The 18,241-nt window shown below is 37.6% G+C and overlaps 1 protein-coding gene across 1 annotated transcript; it reads left to right on the top strand.

The window, feature by feature from the left end:
• Positions 1-1,020: 1,020 nt before the first annotated feature.
• LOC127636235 (tyrosine-protein phosphatase non-receptor type 11-like) lies at positions 1,021-16,251 on the top strand. Its single transcript, XM_052116680.1, has 16 exons — positions 1,021-1,225; positions 3,632-3,754; positions 5,716-5,910; positions 6,026-6,218; positions 6,462-6,581; positions 6,913-7,026; positions 7,119-7,215; positions 7,331-7,410; positions 11,160-11,318; positions 11,525-11,656; positions 11,738-11,892; positions 12,018-12,085; positions 12,720-12,871; positions 13,088-13,200; positions 15,797-15,897; positions 16,105-16,251. Exons 1-15 carry the CDS (start codon positions 1,212-1,214, stop codon positions 15,864-15,866), a joined length of 1,785 nt encoding a protein of 594 aa, XP_051972640.1. The 5' UTR covers positions 1,021-1,211; the 3' UTR covers positions 15,867-15,897; positions 16,105-16,251.
• The last annotated feature ends 1,990 nt before the right edge of the window (positions 16,252-18,241 follow it).

Here is an 18,241-nt window from a genome sequence, read left to right as displayed (position 1 = left end):
TAACCAAAAAAGGCTATTTACAAATAGTGAAAAACTACCCAGTACTACCTACCTACTATCTACCATGATTTGATATACAAGGAATAATTACATAGCATTTACATTTTATCCCCAGGTACTTCAAAGACTTCATTGTCTGTAAACATTACTAATGCATTGTAACACCTTTACTAATACTTAGTAATAATCAGTGTTGTGTAGGTTACTCTAAAAAGCAATTCATTACTAACTACTAATTACATCTTCAACAGTGTAATTAGATTTCTGTACTTATTACTCTGTCTGAAAAGTAATTACATTACTTATTCCTAATTACTTATTATCTAAAACCCTTATCAACCTCGACCTGATGAAAAATACAAGGATGGATATGAAACTGTTCTTTAAATTCTTTCAAATAAATCATATAAAATCAAATAAATTATTCATGAACTGGCCAAATCATTTAAAGGGGCAGCGTTAAATTAGAAAACATGTATTATTTTAACATTAGACGTTACATTTCGATTTTAAATTCACTATTGTTTTATATAGAATTTTTCTATAGTCTTTAAAGTATATAACGCAAATACATCAGAAGTAACTGTAATTAAATTACTGAAAATTTAAGAGTATCACTTACTTTACTTTCCCCCCTCTATGAAAGGGGGGAAAGTACGAACAGGATGTAACTTTGAAATGTGGATTGGTCTGACTGCCAGCATACAGTGTAAATGAGGGTTTAAGTAGATTAGTGTAATTAAATTACTGAAAATTTAAGAGTATCACTTACTTTACTTTCCCCCCTCTATGAAAAGTAATTTAATTACACTAATTAATTACTTAGTAATGGATTACACCCAACACTGGTAATAATACCATAGTAATGCTTATAACGTTTTTGTTAATGCACTCAAACGTCGTCAAATATGATGATCTGGATCTGTGCTGTTGTTCTTCTCTCCACCTCTACAGGGCGCGTCAGTGCGTCGCGCCGTGTGTCGCAGATTTGGTGACGTTTTTCCAATCGACTCCAGAAAACTCTGCCTGCGGCCGCGGCCTAGCGCTCCCGTTCCCTCTCTCCCGTCCCTTTATTCGCTCATGTCCGTCTGTCCGAACCCGAACCGAGCGGGACCCGCTACCGTATGACGGGGTAAATACGGGACTGTCGATTTAAACTGAGATTTGACCCCGAAAGTAAGTGAAATTACAGTAAACAGAGTGAGGAAGCGATGACATCCCGGAGGTGAGAAACTAGCAAAACAAACACGATAATCTCTTTATTTCTCATTTTTTTTTATCACTGCATTGCTTCTTGTTTTGATGATAAATCCACGTAATGTATGTTTTTTGCATATTTTTATAGTCTTGAGCGCGAATTGAACGTGTTTAATGTCATGCATTAAAGTATTGTAACAAAACAGGACGAGACTTAAAATGTTTTAGTCTGAAAGAGTCTTTGAAACGAGGAATTACATTAATGTCATGGATTTTAAGACAGTAAAAGACACGTTTGACTCTCTTATTTATGGTAATTTGACAGGTAATTTCGTGTTTTGGCAGATTTGATAACAGACAGAGAGATGATGAAGTAGGACATTGTGTGTGTGTGTGTGTGTGTGTGTGTGTGTGTGTGTGTGTGTGTGTGTGTGTGTGAGAGAGTGAGAGAGTGAGAAAGAGAGAAGTGTGAAATGAGAGCAGTGTGGTTGAATAAACATGATATGACTTACTTTAGCTGATTGCGGTTAAGATCTGACCTACATAAAGTCAACATTGTTTTCATTAGACATGCAATAAATGGATTGATGGATAGAAAGATAGATAGATGGGTGGATGGATAAATTGATAGATATATAGAAAGATACAGTTGAAGTCAGAAGTTTACATACACTTTAGCCAAATACATTTAAACTCAGTTTTTCACAATTCCTGACATTTAATCGTAGAAAATATTCCTTGTCTTAGGTCAGTTAGGATCACTACTTTATTTTAAGTATGTGAAATGTCAATAATAGTAGAGAGAATGATTTATTTCAGCTTTAATTTCTTTCATCACATTCCCAGTGGGTTAGAAGTTCACATACACTTTGTTAGTATTCAGCAGCATTGCCTTTAAATTGTTTAACTTGGGTCAAATATTTTGGGTATCCTTTCACAAGTTGGAATAAGTATCTGGAATTTTGTCCCATTCCTCCAGACAGAACTGGTGTAACTGAGTCAGGTTTTTAGGCCTCATTGCTCGCACACGCTCTGATTGAGGTCAGGGCTTTGTGATGGTCACTCCAGTACCTTGACTTTGTTAGAGTTTAAGCCATTTCGTAACAACTTTGGAGGTATGCTTGGGGTCATTGTCCATTTGGAAGACCCATTTGTGACCAATCTTTAACTTCCTGACTGATTTCTTGAGATGTTGCTTAAATGTATCCACAACATTTTCCTTCCTCATGACTGGTGAAGTGCACCAGTCCCTCCTGCAGCAAAGCACCCCAACAACATGATGCTGCCACCCCATGCTTCACGGTCGGGATGGTGTTCTTCGGCTTGCAAGCCTCACCCTTTATCCTCCACACATAACGATGGTCATTATGGCCAAACCGTTCCATTTTTGTTTCATCAGACCAGAGGACATTTCTCCAAATAGTAAGATCTTTGTCCCCATGTGCACTTGCAAACTGTAGTGTGGCTTTTTTATGGTGGTTTTGGAGCAGTGGCTTCTTCCTTGCTGAGCAGCCTTTCAGGTTATGCCAATATAGGACTTGTTTTGCTGTGGATATAGATACTTGTCTACCTGTTTCCTCCAGCATCTTCACAAGGTCCTTTGCTGTTGTTCTGGGATTGATTTGCACTTTTCACACCAAACTACGTTCATCTCTAGGAGACATTGAGATCATGGGATTTTCCCATGATGTCAAGCAAAGAGGCACTGAGTTTGAAGCTGATTGCCTAAAGGCTTGACATCATTTTCTGGAATTTTCCAATCTGCCTAAAGGCACAGTTAACTTGGTATGTAAACTTCTGACCCACTGAAATTGTGATATAGTCAATTAAATTTTAAACAAGTGTTGGAAAGATCACTCATGTCATGTACAAAGTATATGTCCTAAACGACTTGCCAAAACTATAGTTTGCTTATATAAAATCTGTGGAGTGGTTCAAAAAAATGAGTTTTAATGACTTCAACCAAAGTGTATGTAAACTTCTGACTTCAACTGGAGACAGACGGATAGATGCCGATGACACTTGCTTTGATATTTTGTTATCTAATGCAATGGATATGCATTCAGTCATTTTTAAAGTGTAACTTAAATGTCCAAATAATTTTGGGCCACTCTAGATAGTAAATATATGTACACGGATGCATATTGCAATTTTTAGACTCAATATACAATATTAAATATGTAAAATGCAAAGGAGTAGTTAATATCTTACATTGTTGTGCATCTGTAGCTTCTTTAAGTGTTGTAATCTTTTTGCATGTCATTTTGAGAATCTTAAAAAAACTTTCTTCAATGTTCTGACTGAAAAGATTATTCAACAACATCGTATTTCTTATTTTTATATGGTCTTTCTGTTGATAATATTCTGTTTGCTTGTCATGTACCGATGTCCCTTTTGCGCATGCTGATAGACAGTGTTGTGTTTCTGATGATAGGTGGTTCCATCCCAACATTACCGGAGTGGAGGCTGAGAACCTTCTACTCACTCGTGGTGTAGACGGCAGTTTTCTGGCCCGTCCTAGCAAAAGCAACCCTGGAGACTTCACGCTCTCTGTCAGGTGAGAAGTGACGACAAACTACATGTTAAGCATTTGTTCCATAATGTTGATTTCCACAAAAACAATTTGGACTTGTTCCTCCTTTTATTAAATGTAAAGCATTAAACGCAGTTTCTAGGGCTGGGTATTGATATAGATTTCCTAGTCACAAGCTTTCGATTCCAATTTCGATTCAATGTAATATAGATACATATGGGTTTATATCAGTTACAATGTCCCTTCTGCTTACATATGAAACAATTTATCTTCAAGCTAATGCTGTTAGTTATACAGGGGACCTTCTAACTAGATACATTACGAAAATATTACATTTACTAATTCTGTTTTATTAGTTTTTCATCTTTTTGGTCACATTTTGGATTTTTAAAAATGAATAAATCCATGTATTTAATCAGTAAATATGATATTATATTTCATCTATAATTGTTTTGCATGTTTATTGTATGTTTGCATAATTTGTACCATTTATAAGTATTTTCATAGATTTGTTAAAGGCGTGGTAAAACCTGGTACTGTCTCTTTAAGAAAACCGCCATTTCTTTAAAGAGTGGCTGTAAATTCTGCTGATTTAAATATCAACACGGAAATCTTATGTTGTTGGCTAATGTAGAAAATAGAAACTGCAAAACATTGCATCTGTAAAATTTTCAGCTATTATTGCAAATCAAAACAATACCTTTTATTATTGAGTTTTTTTGCCATGAAAATAGCCATGAAAAAAATGAAAATTAATAATTTTAATCAATAATTAGGACTGTCGATTTGATGCATTAATTCAGTGTGATTAATTATATAAATAGTGTGTTAAAAAATAATGCAATTAATCATGTCCCCTGACCGCAATATGGAATATTCCTACCATCGGAGCAATCCAAGCTTGAAGTACCACCTGTTTTCTCCAGTGGGCAGTAAGCCAAACTCCAGCTGTAAAGGCAATGCGCAGCTGTGCTGACAACAAACCACACTTTCCGACAGCACAAGATGAGAACTCCTCCACCTGAGTGGTGGTGGTGTAGTGGTCTAATGCACATAACTGGTAAACTTGTAATCAGAAGGTTGCTGGTTCTATTCCCACAGCCACCACCATTGTGTCCTTGAGCAAGGCACTTAACTCCAGGTTGCTCCGGGGGGATTGTCCCTGTAATAAGTGCACTGTAAGTCGCTTTGGATAAAAGCGTCTGCCAAATGCATAAATGTAAATGTTCAAACTACGTTTAAATTAACACAGCGACCTTAAAATTGTATGTTTGTGATGCGACGTAACCAAAGTGAGATGCTCAAAGCATCCATCTGACGAATGTGTACATTGACGCATCCTTAGAAAAGGCCATATAATAAATCTATGACAAATTAATTTGCAAAATGAATCGCTGTGAACTGAAGGCCAATGATAGGCTTATGTTCAATAATATGAAAATAAACAATATATTACATTCTAAAGACAATTTTAGTTTTGTCTTATCAATGCTTTAGTCGTCTGCCATAATGTTTTAATTATCTGAATTATTATTATTATTTATAATATATATTTTATTTATAATTATTTAAATATAATTATTTATTCATACTGTATATTGAATTATTGCTATTTGAGAGACTTTCTCAGCAAATATTAATATATGCGAATAATTGCAATTTAATCCAATTCATTAATCGGCATTCCATGTAATTAATTTGATTAAAACATTTGATTGACAGCCATAATAATAATAATAATACATATTTTAGTTTTTGAATGAAAACGGTGTTTAACAATTTTTACATTTTTGTATTTATTATAATAATAATAATAATTATTATTATTATTATTTTGGAGGGTCCAGTAAAAATGTTAGCAGGGTAAGTTAAAATCTGAAGTTCCGGCCTGATTTGGCAAGCAGAAAAAACAATCCTTATTGTCAAGGACTGTAAGAAGTTCTCTCTCTCTCTTTTTTTTTTTTGTTTTACTTTTTCTTTTTTAGGCGAAACGGCGCTGTCACCCACATTAAGATCCAGAACACGGGAGACTATTATGACTTGTACGGGGGAGAGAAGTTTGCCACGCTAGCTGAGCTGGTGCAGTATTACATGGAACACCACGGACAACTGAAAGAGAAAAATGGAGATGTCATTGAACTCAAGTATCCGCTCAACTGTGCCGATCCCACTTCAGAGAGGTGAGAACATTCGTAGCTCATTTTCTGTCTGTCCTGTCACGATTGGGAGATAGTCGTGCTTAGCAGCTGTTTTACTGGTGCCCAAACACCCTCCCATGACATTGTCTTTGTCAAGGTGGTTTCATGGTCACCTGTCTGGTCGTGAGGCTGAGAAGCTGTTGACGGAGAAGGGCAAAAACGGAAGTTTCCTGGTAAGAGAAAGTCAGAGTCACCCGGGTGATTTTGTGCTGTCGGTACGGACTGGCGACGACAAGATGGACAGCAGTGACAGCAAACCCAAAGTCACCCACGTCATGATACGCTGCCAGGTGAAGATAGGAGAAACATGTTCTTTTTGTGGATGTTAAAATACTTTCTCATACCCTCATTTTAAAGGTGTAGTGTGTAATTTCTGAGCCACTAGCGTCACCATATGGAATTGCAACAATGCAACAAACAAAGGTTTCCTGGAAATTACACACTATTCATCTCATCAGTATATCTAAACACGGTGACATTGAGCTTATTTCCTTGTGTTCTGTTATATAAGTGGGACATTATTGTGTTTTCAGCATGATCTGAAGTATGATGTTGGTGGTGGAGAGAAATTCGACTCTCTCACAGATCTGGTGGAACACTACAAGAAAAATCCCATGGTGGAAACGCTGGGTACAGTCCTGCAGCTCAAACAGGTGTGTTAATGACCGTTCACCATTTCTGTTACATTGAGGCACACTTATGGGCCTTTAGGATGTGTTTTGGGTTAAAGGAATATATTCTGTCATCTGCTCAACTTCATGTTGTTGTTGAAGAAATTTGGCATTAGAAGTTTAGAATGTGCAAATGGCTCTTTTTGTATTATTCAATTAAAGCATACAGAGACTGTCAGGATCCAAAAATGGATTGTAGTTCAAGTCTTCTGAGGTCATATGATACCTTTAATGTGAGTAAATGATGATTTAATTTTTTTTTGGTGAAAAAGCCTGTTAAACGTTTTTGTAACGTGTTGATGTGTTTGTGCAGCCTCTGAACACGACCCGCATCAACGCTGCAGAGATCGAGAGCCGGGTGCGAGAACTCAGCAAGTTGGCAGAGGCCACCGATAAGGTCAAACAAGGCTTTTGGGAAGAGTTTGAGGTGAGAGCCGATCGGCACTCTGTTTGATGTCATATTAGCCAATCATCTGTCATTGTGTGAAATGGGAGTCATTTGTACTTCTCTGTCCTCAGACGCTTCAGCAGCAGGAGTGTAAACTGCTCTACAGTCGCAAAGAGGGACAACGGGCAGAAAACAAGAACAAGAACCGATATAAGAACATTCTACCCTGTGAGTAAACGTCATCAGCTCCTAAAAACCTAACAGACCCTCAGTATGGAACGTATCATATGCGAACGAGCCAATGATCATGACGAACACGCTTGTTTCTGTGTCTCCTACTCAGTCGACCACACGCGAGTTATAGTGGACGACGGTGACGCAAACGAGCCAGGATCCGACTACATCAACGCCAACCTCATCGTGGTAATGATGCGTTCATGTTATATTGTAATTACCATAATTACAAGTTTTCAACTAGTAAAAACTGTTCGCGTTGTTGTCAAATTTGTAATTACGTGTAAAAATTACAACTTTATGAAAGTTCAGACTTCTCCCAAATATCCGTTGTTTCAGCAGTTAAAGGGAGCTACGTTTCTACACGTTTTACTGTTTTGTCTGCCATGTACTTTACATTTATATTTTGCAAGAGCATGTAGATTGTATTTTCTTGTCATCAACAAAAAAGCCATAGTATAATTACATCACAATGGTCATGAAGGTATAGTAGGATAAATACTTCAATATGGTAGTGAATAATGTTGTAGTATAATGATGTCACAATTGTAGTCATTGATGTCATCAAGGTATTGTATGATGTCGTAATAGCGATGCCACCATGGAAGTCATTTATATCATTGAGGTAGTGTATTATGCCATGGTATAATTGCCTCAGAGAGGTTGTTAAAGATGTCATAGTATAATGATGTCACCATGGTAGTCATTGAGGTCATCAAGGGGGTGTATGATGTCATCAAGGTGGTGTTTGTTGTCATCAAGGTAGTGTATGATGTCATAATAACAATGTCACCATGAAAGTCATTTATATCATCGAGGTAGTGTATTATGCCATAGTATAATTGCCTCACAGAGGTTGTTAATGATGTCATAGTATAATGATGTCACCATGGTTGTCACTGAGGTCATCAAAGGGGTGTATCATGTCATCAGGGTGGTGTTTGATGTCATCAAGGTAGTGTATGATGTCGTAGTAACAATGTCACCATGGTAGTCATTGAGATCATCAAGGGGGTTTATGATGTCATATTATAATGAAGTCGCCATGGTAGTCATTGAGATCATCAAGGGGGTTTATGATGTCATATTATAATGAAGTCGCCATGGTAGTCATTGAGGTCATCAAGGTAGTTAATGATGTCATATTGTAATGAAGTCGCCATGGTAGTCATTGAGGTCATCAAGGTAGTTAATGATGTCATATTATAATAAAGTCGCCATGGTAGTCATTGAGGTCATCAAGGTAGTTAATGATGTCATATTATAATAAAGTCAACATGGTAATCATTGATGCCATCAAGTTATAATGAAGTCGCCATGGTAGTCATTGAGGTCATCAAGGTTAATGACATATATAATGCCATGGTAGTCATTGAGGTCATCAGGTAGTTGATGTCATATTATGAAGTCGCCATGGTAGTCATTGAGGTCATCAAGGTAGTTAATGATGTCATATTATAATGAAGTCGCTTATGGTAGTCATTGAGGTCATCAAGGTAGTTAATGATGTCATATTATAATGAAGTCGCCATGGTAGTCATTGAGGTCATCAAGGTAGTTAATGATGTCATATTATAATGAAGTCGCCATGGTAGTCATTGAGGTCATCAAGGTAGTTAATGATGTCATATATAATGAAGTCGCCATGGTAGTCATGAGGTCATCAAGGTAGTTAATGATGTCATATTATAATGAAGTCGCCATGGTAGTCATTGAGGTCATCAAGGTAGTTAATGATGTCATATTATAATGAAGTCGCCATGGTAGTCATTGAGGTCATCAAGGTAGTTAATGATGTCATATTATAATGAAGTCGCCATGGTAGTCATTGAGGTCATCAAGGTATTTAATGATGTTATATTATAATAAAGTCACCATGGTAATAATTGATGCCATCAAGGTGGTGTATGATGTCATAGAATAATTACCTCACCAAGAAGTTAATGATGTCTCCTTGGTAGTCTTGACATCCTTGACATGCCATCAAGGCAGTGTATGACTTCATATTATATAATTACCTCACAAAGATTTTTAATTATATCATAGTATAATGATGTCACCATGGTAGTCATTGAGGTCATCAAGGTAGTTAATGATGTCATATTATAATGAAGTCGCCATGGTAGTCATTGAGGTCATCAAGGTAGTTAATGATGTCATATTATAATAAAGTCGCCATGGTTTTCATTGAGGTCATCAAGGTAGTTAATGATGTCATATTATAATGAAGTCGCCATGGTAGTCATTGAGGTCGTCAAGGTAGTTAATGATGTCATATTATAATGAAGTCGCCATGGTAGTCATTGAGGTCGTCAAGGTAGTTAATGATGTCATATTATAATGAAGTCGCCATGGTAGTCATTGAGGTCATCAAGGTAGTTAATGATGTCATATTATAATGAAGTCGCCATGGTAGTCATTGAGGTCATCAAGGTAGTTAATGATGTCATATTATAATGAAGTCGCCATGGTAGTCATTGAGGTCATCAAGGTAGTTAATGATGTCATATTATAATGAAGTCGCCATGGTAGTCATTGAGGTCATCAAGGTAGTTAATGATGTCATATTATAATGAAGTCGCCATGGTAGTCATTGAGGTCATCAAGGTAGTTAATGATGTCATATTATAATGAAGTCGCCATGGTAGTCATTGAGGTCATCAAGGTAGTTAATGATGTCATATTATAATGAAGTCGCCATGGTAGTCATTGAGGTCATCAAGGTAGTTAATGATGTCATATTATAATGAAGTCGCCATGGTAGTCATTGAGGTCATCAAGGTAGTTAATGATGTCATATTATAATGAAGTCAGCCATGGTAGTCATTGAGGTCATCAAGGTAGTTAATGATGTCATATTATAATGAAGTCGCCATGGTAGTCATTGAGGTCATCAAGGTAGTTAATGATGTCATATTATAATGAAGTCAGCCATGGTAGTCATTGAGGTCATCAAGGTAGTTAATGATGTCATATTATAATGAAGTCGCCATGGTAGTCATTGAGGTCGTCAAGGTAGTTAATGATGTCATATTATAATGAAGTCGCCATGGTAGTCATTGAGGTCATCAAGGTAGTTAATGATGTCATATTATAATGAAGTCGCTATGGTAGTCATTGAGGTCATCAAGGTAGTTAATGATGTCATATTATAATGAAGTCGCCATGGTAGTCATTGAGGTCATCAAGGTAGTTAATGATGTCATATTATAATAAAGTCACCATGGTAATAATTGATGCCATCAAGGTGGTGTATGATGTCATAGAATAATTAGCTCACCAAGAAGTTAATGATGTCTCCTTGGTAGTCTTGACATCCTTGACATGCCATCAAGGCAGTGTATGACTTCATATAGTATAATTACCTCACAAAGATTTTTAATTATATCATAGTATAATGATGTCACCATGGTAGTCATTGAGGTCATCAAGGTAGTTAATGATGTCATATTATAATGAAGTCGCCATGGTAGTCATTGAGGTCATCAAGGTAGTTAATGATGTCATATTATAATGAAGTCGCCATGGTAGTCATTGAGGTCATCAAGGTAGTTAATGATGTCATATTATAATGAAGTCGCCATGGTAGTCATTGAGGTCATCAAGGTAGTTAATGATGTCATAGTATAATGATGTCATCATGGAAGTCATTGATGCCATCAAGGTGGTATATGATGTCACCATGGTAATCATTGATATCATTGTATATTGACGTCACTATGGTAATGAATGGTGTCATGGTATAATGATGCCACTGTGATGGTTAAATATGTCATAGTATGATCACATCATCACAGCAATTGTGTCATAGTTAAATGAACGGCATGAGTATCAGCTGCTGAAGTTTTAAAACAGATCATGATGTATTTGAGTTATGTTGGTGTTGTGCCGATGTGAAAAGTTTTTAAAGTGCTGTAACAGTTTTTCTGGCCCTGCAGCCTGACATTGAGGCCAAGTGCAACAATTCAAAGTTCAAGCGGAGCTACATCGCCACACAGGGCTGCCTGCAGAACACCATCAGCGACTTCTGGAGAATGGTGTTCCAGGAGAACTCTCGAGTCATCGTCATGACAACAAAAGAAGTGGAACGGGGAAAGGTGAGGTCATTTGTAATGGTACGACAAATTGGAAACATTTTAATTCTTTAAAAAAAAAAAAAACATTTTAATTTTATAAAGAAACAATTAGATATTTCTTTATAGCTCACAGAAATATGTATCGGATAAAGTCTCGTACTATTTACATTTACATGATTTTGTTAAAGTTCTGTGTGCAATGTTTGAATTTGGGTCTTTCTGCACAGAGTAAGTGTGTGAAATATTGGCCTGACGTGTCCGCGCTGAAAGAGTATGGAGCCATGCGTGTACGGAACGTTAAGGAGACGTTGGCACATGATTACATACTACGAGAGCTGAAGCTGTCAAAAGTTGGACAGGTACGTAAACGCTGATACTGTTACATCACCCAAAAACATAAGAGTTTGTATGTAACACCTGCGATCTGTCTGATTATGTAGGGAAATACTGAGCGTACAGTGTGGCAGTATCATTTCCGCGCCTGGCCCGATCACGGTGTGCCCGCAGACCCCGGCGGAGTGCTGGACTTCCTGGAAGAAGTAAAAATGAAGCAGGAGAGCATAACAGGGGCTGGACCCATCGTGGTGCATTGCAGGTGATGAGAACACTTTTAGAAACACACCTCACACCTATCTGGGCTGATTATAATATGTGGTTTCCTACTGTGTACGCATGAGTGTGTGCGCTGATTAAAAACGTTCATTTCTGTTTCTTCCGTAGTGCCGGAATTGGACGAACAGGAACGTTTATCGTGATTGACATCTTAATTGATATCATCAGAGAAAAGGGTAAAGTCAGAGCAGCCAATTACTTTTGTGTTCATTATTAGGGGAAAAGTTCACCCTGAAAATAGAAAAAATTGTCATCATTTACACATCGTCATGTTGCTCCAAACATGCATGTCTTTCTTTTTTTTTGCATGCAATTTTAATCAATGGGGACAGGATCTATTCAGCTTAAAATAAGACACACAAGCTACATAAAATTCGTCCAAATGACTCATGTGCTATATTCCAGCTCTTCTGAAGCCATACTATAGGTTTGTATGAGGAACCGACTGAAAGTCATTATTCACTGGAAAAATAACAAAATGAACCAGGATGGTTATGTGAACTAATCAGCTAAAGTCTTAGTGTTTGTTGTGCATTCATGAGCACTATGAGAGAAGTTTGTGACTTAAATGGTCTGTTCTTTCTTACCCAAACTTATCATCTGGCTTCAGAGGACTTGGAAAATGATGCACAAGCATCATGGACAATTTTATGTTTATGACACATTTTTTTTTTTTTTAACCTTTAAATTGAGACTACCAACTGCAAACTTCCCCTTAGTCAAAATTGGAGCCCAATAATAAAGATATTTATTTTTGGAGCCCATTATATTTTTGTTCCAACGATCCAACCAGCAGTTTGTGTTCTTCAGGAGTGGACTGTGACATCGACGTGCCCAAAACTATCCAGATGGTTCGATCTCAGCGTTCAGGAATGGTACAGACAGAGGCGCAGTATAGATTCATCTATATGGCCGTGCAACATTATATTGAGACACTGCAGCGCCGCATAGAGGAGGAACAGGTGTGTACATGGGTGTGTGGACATGTTGCATTGTGTAGTTACACTTCTATCCACTATAATAGGATATTAAGCTCTATTCGTGGCAATACAAAGACAGTAGTGCATTAAATATAGCTTTAAATTGTCATGAAGGTTTATGAAAGGTTTATGACATCATCCACCTTTTGCAGAGTCTGACTTATGGTCAACTGTTTCCTATGCTTTTTTGTCTTTCAGAAAAGTAAAATTAAAGGACGCGAGTATACCAACATCAAATATTCTTTGTCTGACCTCACTGGAGGAGACCAGAGCCCTCTGCCGCCCTGCACGCCAACGGCAACCTGTGCTGAGTGAGTCTAACACCAAACCAAACAAGCAAATGAAGTAACATGATTTTAAGTCCATCATTATATTTTTTTGCCATTTTACACCCTCTCTCCAACCTTTACAATTCAACCATTTTACTACTGTACCTTTATTGTGTCTATTTATAGATGACCTCTGTTATGATTGGCTAACCTCTGGGTATCGGCATAGTTCACACTGGAGTTCATCAGGGCGCGTACATTAAATAGATATTGAATATTAAATAGATGTTGATATGTAAATTTGGGTGGGCATATGTTAATGAGCTCATGGTTGAGCAACTTTGAAACTGTAGTTAAAAATAGAAATTCTCTCATCTTTTACTCACCCTCATACCATCCCAGATGTGTATGACTTTCTTTCTTCAGCTGAACTCAAAGATTTTTAGAAGAATATTTCAGCTCTGCAGGTCCATACAATGCAAGTGAATGGTGACCAGAACTTTGTGCCTGCAAAAATCACATAAATTAAACATAAGGTTTTTGAGTTAACTGTCCCTTTAAGTGCTATTTTATGTGTTTTGGGTAAGATGAAAAAAGAAACTCAGCCCTTGATGGTTTTTATGTTCAGTTATTTTGGGAGTTACAACTGATTCTGTTATGCTGGGTAACTGTTGTGGTGAATAATGGCACTTTTGCTTGAGGACATGCTGCATGTTTCTGTACTCGAGGACCAATTATTACTTCACATTTAGCATGCTAACGTATGCTTTTGCTAGCTGAAAGTTAGCTAGCTTAACCTTATCATAGAAATCAGTAATGTGACAAAAAGATTAGAAATAAATCATGTCAGGGACACATTTAAAATCACTCAAAGTCTATTTCATTTGGTCACTTAAAAATATATTTTTTCTGTTATGTTGAAATTACTTGAACAAATGAAGTCTTCTGTCAAAGAGTTAGAGCTGCACGATTGTGACATCATAATTGCCGATTATTGCCCTCGCGATTGTTATCGCGATTCTAAATGTTGATTAAATGAATAAATTACCGTGACGTCATAAAGCAATCACCTGCGTGGTTCTTCAGAGTAGCAGATTTCAATGGTGGATATGAGCTGCGCTCCAGTTTCTTTTAAGCATTAAATATTGTAATAATCTTTGTTAATGTTAGGCTTAATAAAAGTAATTTTAAAGGGATATCTGTGGCATAGAAGACATATACTGTATGTAGGTTCTTTCTGAACTACAGACAAAAACAGTTTTTACTTGATTCAGTATGACTGTGTGACATGTAACAGGTTGATAAACACACATCCCCACACGTCTGAGACCGTCAATCCGCACATCACGTGGCTTGTTGAGTGTGTTACCATGTAGACATAGCACATGTGGACACTTCACGCTATTCATCCTCGCCCCACCGAGAGTGAGAACCATATTATAGCGACCACGAGGAGGTTACCCCATGTGACTCTACCCTCCCTAGCAACCTGGTTGCTAAGGAGTCACTCAGCACCCCTGGATTGAAACTCACGACTCCAGGGGTGGTAGTCTGCACAAAGTTCTGCACTAATCAATAATAAATCATTTACACCGCATCTATGCCTTGATTAGAACAGGAGCGTTTTAGTTTTGTCTTGTTGATCATTTGCAGTGCATTTATCATCTACGTTCAAATCGGTGCAACATGCAACGAATCCAAAATAATTCCAAAGTGCTTTTCGCTCTTGTTCTACATCTTATTTTCGAGTGTCAAGTGATGTTTCTTCTGTATTCATTTTCCTGTGTTCACTGCGAGCAGAGGTGGAACATAAAGCAAGCATCTGGGCATCAGACGGTTTAAAACTTGCACATTAGGATCAGGCGTCATTACTGATTGGACGGTGGACTAATTAAAGCGTCGGACATGTCTGTGATTGGTTAGAGTACTCAACCGCTGCAAAAACATGTTATTAGAACCATTGATGCAACAGGAGCAGACATAAATTGAACACTGTAATCGTCAGTTTTCACGATTGCATAATCGTGGCAGCCGTAATCACGATTAGTTTTTCGATTAATTGAGCAGCCGTACAAGGAGTTAATGAGCTAAACTAAGAGCAAAAAGTTATGTTGATGTAACATAATTATGTGAAGCAGATGTACATGATTTAATCATGTCAATTCAAAGCATATTTTTCACTTTTAGTTAGTTTAATATTGACTCTTCAAACTTGTTTATTTCAGAAGTAGAAAGGAAATCCCATTTTTCACAGTATGGCACTTTTAATAGATTAAATGGTAAATGGTCTGCACTTATATAGCGCTTTTTTTAACCTTAGCGGTATTCAAAGCGCTTTATACTGCTTCTCATTCACACACACTCACACTCATACTCACACACCAATGACGGCAGAGTTGCCATGTAAGGCGCTAGCCTGCCATTGGGAGCAACTTGGGGTTCAGTGTCTTGCCCAAGGACACTTTGGCATGTGGAGTCGTGTGGGCCGGGAATCGAACCTCCAACCCTGCGATTAGCAGCCGACCCGCTCTACCAACTGAGCCACAGCCGCCCCTTCTGACTGCTTTCTATATGAGAAATTAATTCACAAATCAGCCTTTTCTTGTGGTTGTTAGAATTTGCTGTCTGTGTTTTACAGTGTGCGTGACGACAACTCTCGTGTGTATGAGAATGTGGGACTAATGCAGCAGCAGAAGAGTCACAGATGAGATTCAGATTCCAGCACTGTTTAAAACACGGGTAATCTGCTCACTAAACACCTGAACTCATCATCTGTCCCAAAGATTCAACACTTTTTATTAGGAGATGTTCGTATCATTCATCATTCACTTTCATAGTATGGACAGAAAATGCAATGAAAGTGGATGGTGCTTGTGAATAGGCTTTGAGTGTTTTTTGTAGCCCAATAGTTGTACAATAATAACGTCTATTTTTCTGTGTTGACAGGAAGTGTTTTTGTTGTTGCCAGCCGCTCCTGAACGCCTCAGATGTGACCATGAATATACGGAGAGATGACACAAAAAAGACAAAAAAAAAAAAGTCTAGCGAGCGGTCCACACGAGCTCAGAGACATCTGGATGGAGTGAATTGGATGCATAGCCTTTTAACCACTGTGACTATCATGACGCCTTATACTAAAATAAACCCAAAACAGCCCCTGCAAAATCACATTCTTCTGGGTGTGGACTTCGCTCCGATTCATTCAGGCTAAATTCAGCGCGTGTGGGAAAGCTTTAGCATATTTATTCCTCTTGAAAATAATCCCTCGTTCAATTTTCTTTGGCTTTTCTATTTTAAATGAAGCAAGAACACTTTCTGAGAAGCATTATGAGGGGGGCGGAGCATCAGAAATAATCACGTCGTCTTTTACTAAAGTAATCGGGAACAAAACACAAGGGATTCTCGGCAAGGAAAGGATATTCTGAAACTAATGAAAAGAGGTTCAGGTCCTATTTCAACCCCAAATCAAAAGAAACAAATACCAATTGAAATATTTTGCATTCAGAAAATGAAGAGTGTATATAATGGGACCGTCCAGATTTTCATTTGCACCCATTTCTTGCTATTGTGATGCGTTGGGATGTTTTACTTATGTGCTCTGGGGGTGTCGATACACGGGAATGTTTAGATATTTGTACTGGGAAAAAGACAAAAATGATGTATTTATGTTTTGCAGTGAATTCCCATTATTCTCAATGGTGATTCTCAGTACTATAGTACATTTATTTTGTTCTGTTTACAGCAAATACTACCATAGTGTTTAAGTATTTTACCATTTAAATGAGATATATATATCTTTATCACATTCCAGTGGTGAGAGGTTAGGAGGGAAATGTGCTGCATTGTCATGAAAAAGCAAAAAATCTGAATGGACCTAAAAATAGACTTCATGTTCTTGATTCAATACAGAATTTCTCATCGCTTTCTTTTGATTTTAGCGTGAAATATGAGCATGACATGTTCTTGACAGGTTTCATTGACACAGTGCCATCTCAACGGTAGACCAAATTCAGATTGAACGTGCAATCCCTTGTAGTATCAGGTGGAAGGATCCGTATATTGCTTCTTTTCTCATCCTCTGCCTTCACGTACAACCCAGCGCCCTTAAGATTCTGCTCCTAAACTGCAGGAGAACTTCAGTCCAGTCGGGTCAGGACACCCTCGTGTTTGCCTTTAGTCCCTTTCAAGAGAGATGTCCTGACTCGGAGTTCAGTGATTGAGGAGGTTTTTCACGGGACAGATCGTCCCCCCGATCCCTGGCTTGTTAGTGTAACTGAATTACTCTTCTGCGTGCATCAGGTCACCCTGCAGTTGTCTTTGCTCCGCTGCAAAACCTGCACATTCGAATTTTTTTATTATATTTTGCTGTCTTTTTTAAAACAAATATGTGAGAACTTTCCAAATCACTGTTTTTAAAGTGACTGCACATTTGTTACCCTGGTGATTTCTAGCTTGTAAAGAGCATTGGATAAATTAAGGGTCTGAGAAGTGTTATTAGGGCCCTCTATGATGGACAAACTTGATTTATATTTGTATTGTTTTTGCGATGTCACATGACTACATTTTCTTGCAATGCTATCTTCTGGTTTTCGATTTCTTTTTCTCCTTTAACACTTTAATATTTGCTTCACTAAACCAAACTTTTTCCAGATGTTGTTTCTAATTGCATTTGATGTCAGCAGTATTTTGTAATTCATTTATTTTAAATGGTTTTCAAAAGTGCTTTGAGAAAGTTATTGCATTTTGTCGAACACACTCTGACAGCATTTGGTGTCAGCAAGTCTTTCTGTACTTCATTCATGGCCTTTACGAAAAAGTGTCTTTGCCATCTTGCAGTTACGTTCATTGTTTCTAGGCTGGACTTTCTTCACTCGGACTCGGGCTTTGTGTAAAAATACAGAAAAACAGAGTCGTGCTTTTGGAGTTTGTTTTTAGCCCAGGGGGCGTGTCATGTGTCCGGTGTACTGTTGTGTGTTTATTGTCCTGAAGAGTGCAAGTGTGTTTGTATCGGAGAATGCTGCTCTTTGAAGTTCTGTCTTCTTTTTCAACCATGTATTTTTCTTTTCTTAAAGGAACAACACTT

Source organism: Xyrauchen texanus, chromosome 43, assembly GCF_025860055.1.
Source record: "Xyrauchen texanus isolate HMW12.3.18 chromosome 43, RBS_HiC_50CHRs, whole genome shotgun sequence".
NCBI lineage: Eukaryota > Metazoa > Chordata > Actinopteri > Cypriniformes > Catostomidae > Xyrauchen > Xyrauchen texanus.
This window is presented reverse-complemented; position numbering and strand designations above follow the sequence as displayed.

Bases quoted from the DNA above. Each gene is read 5' to 3' on its own strand.
- LOC127636235 (XM_052116680.1), top strand. The intron at 6,582-6,912 runs GTGTGTTAATGA...GTGTTTGTGCAG, and splicing joins CAGTCCTGCAGCTCAAACAG to CCTCTGAACACGACCCGCAT. The intron at 7,027-7,118 runs GTGAGAGCCGAT...CTCTGTCCTCAG, and splicing joins GCTTTTGGGAAGAGTTTGAG to ACGCTTCAGCAGCAGGAGTG.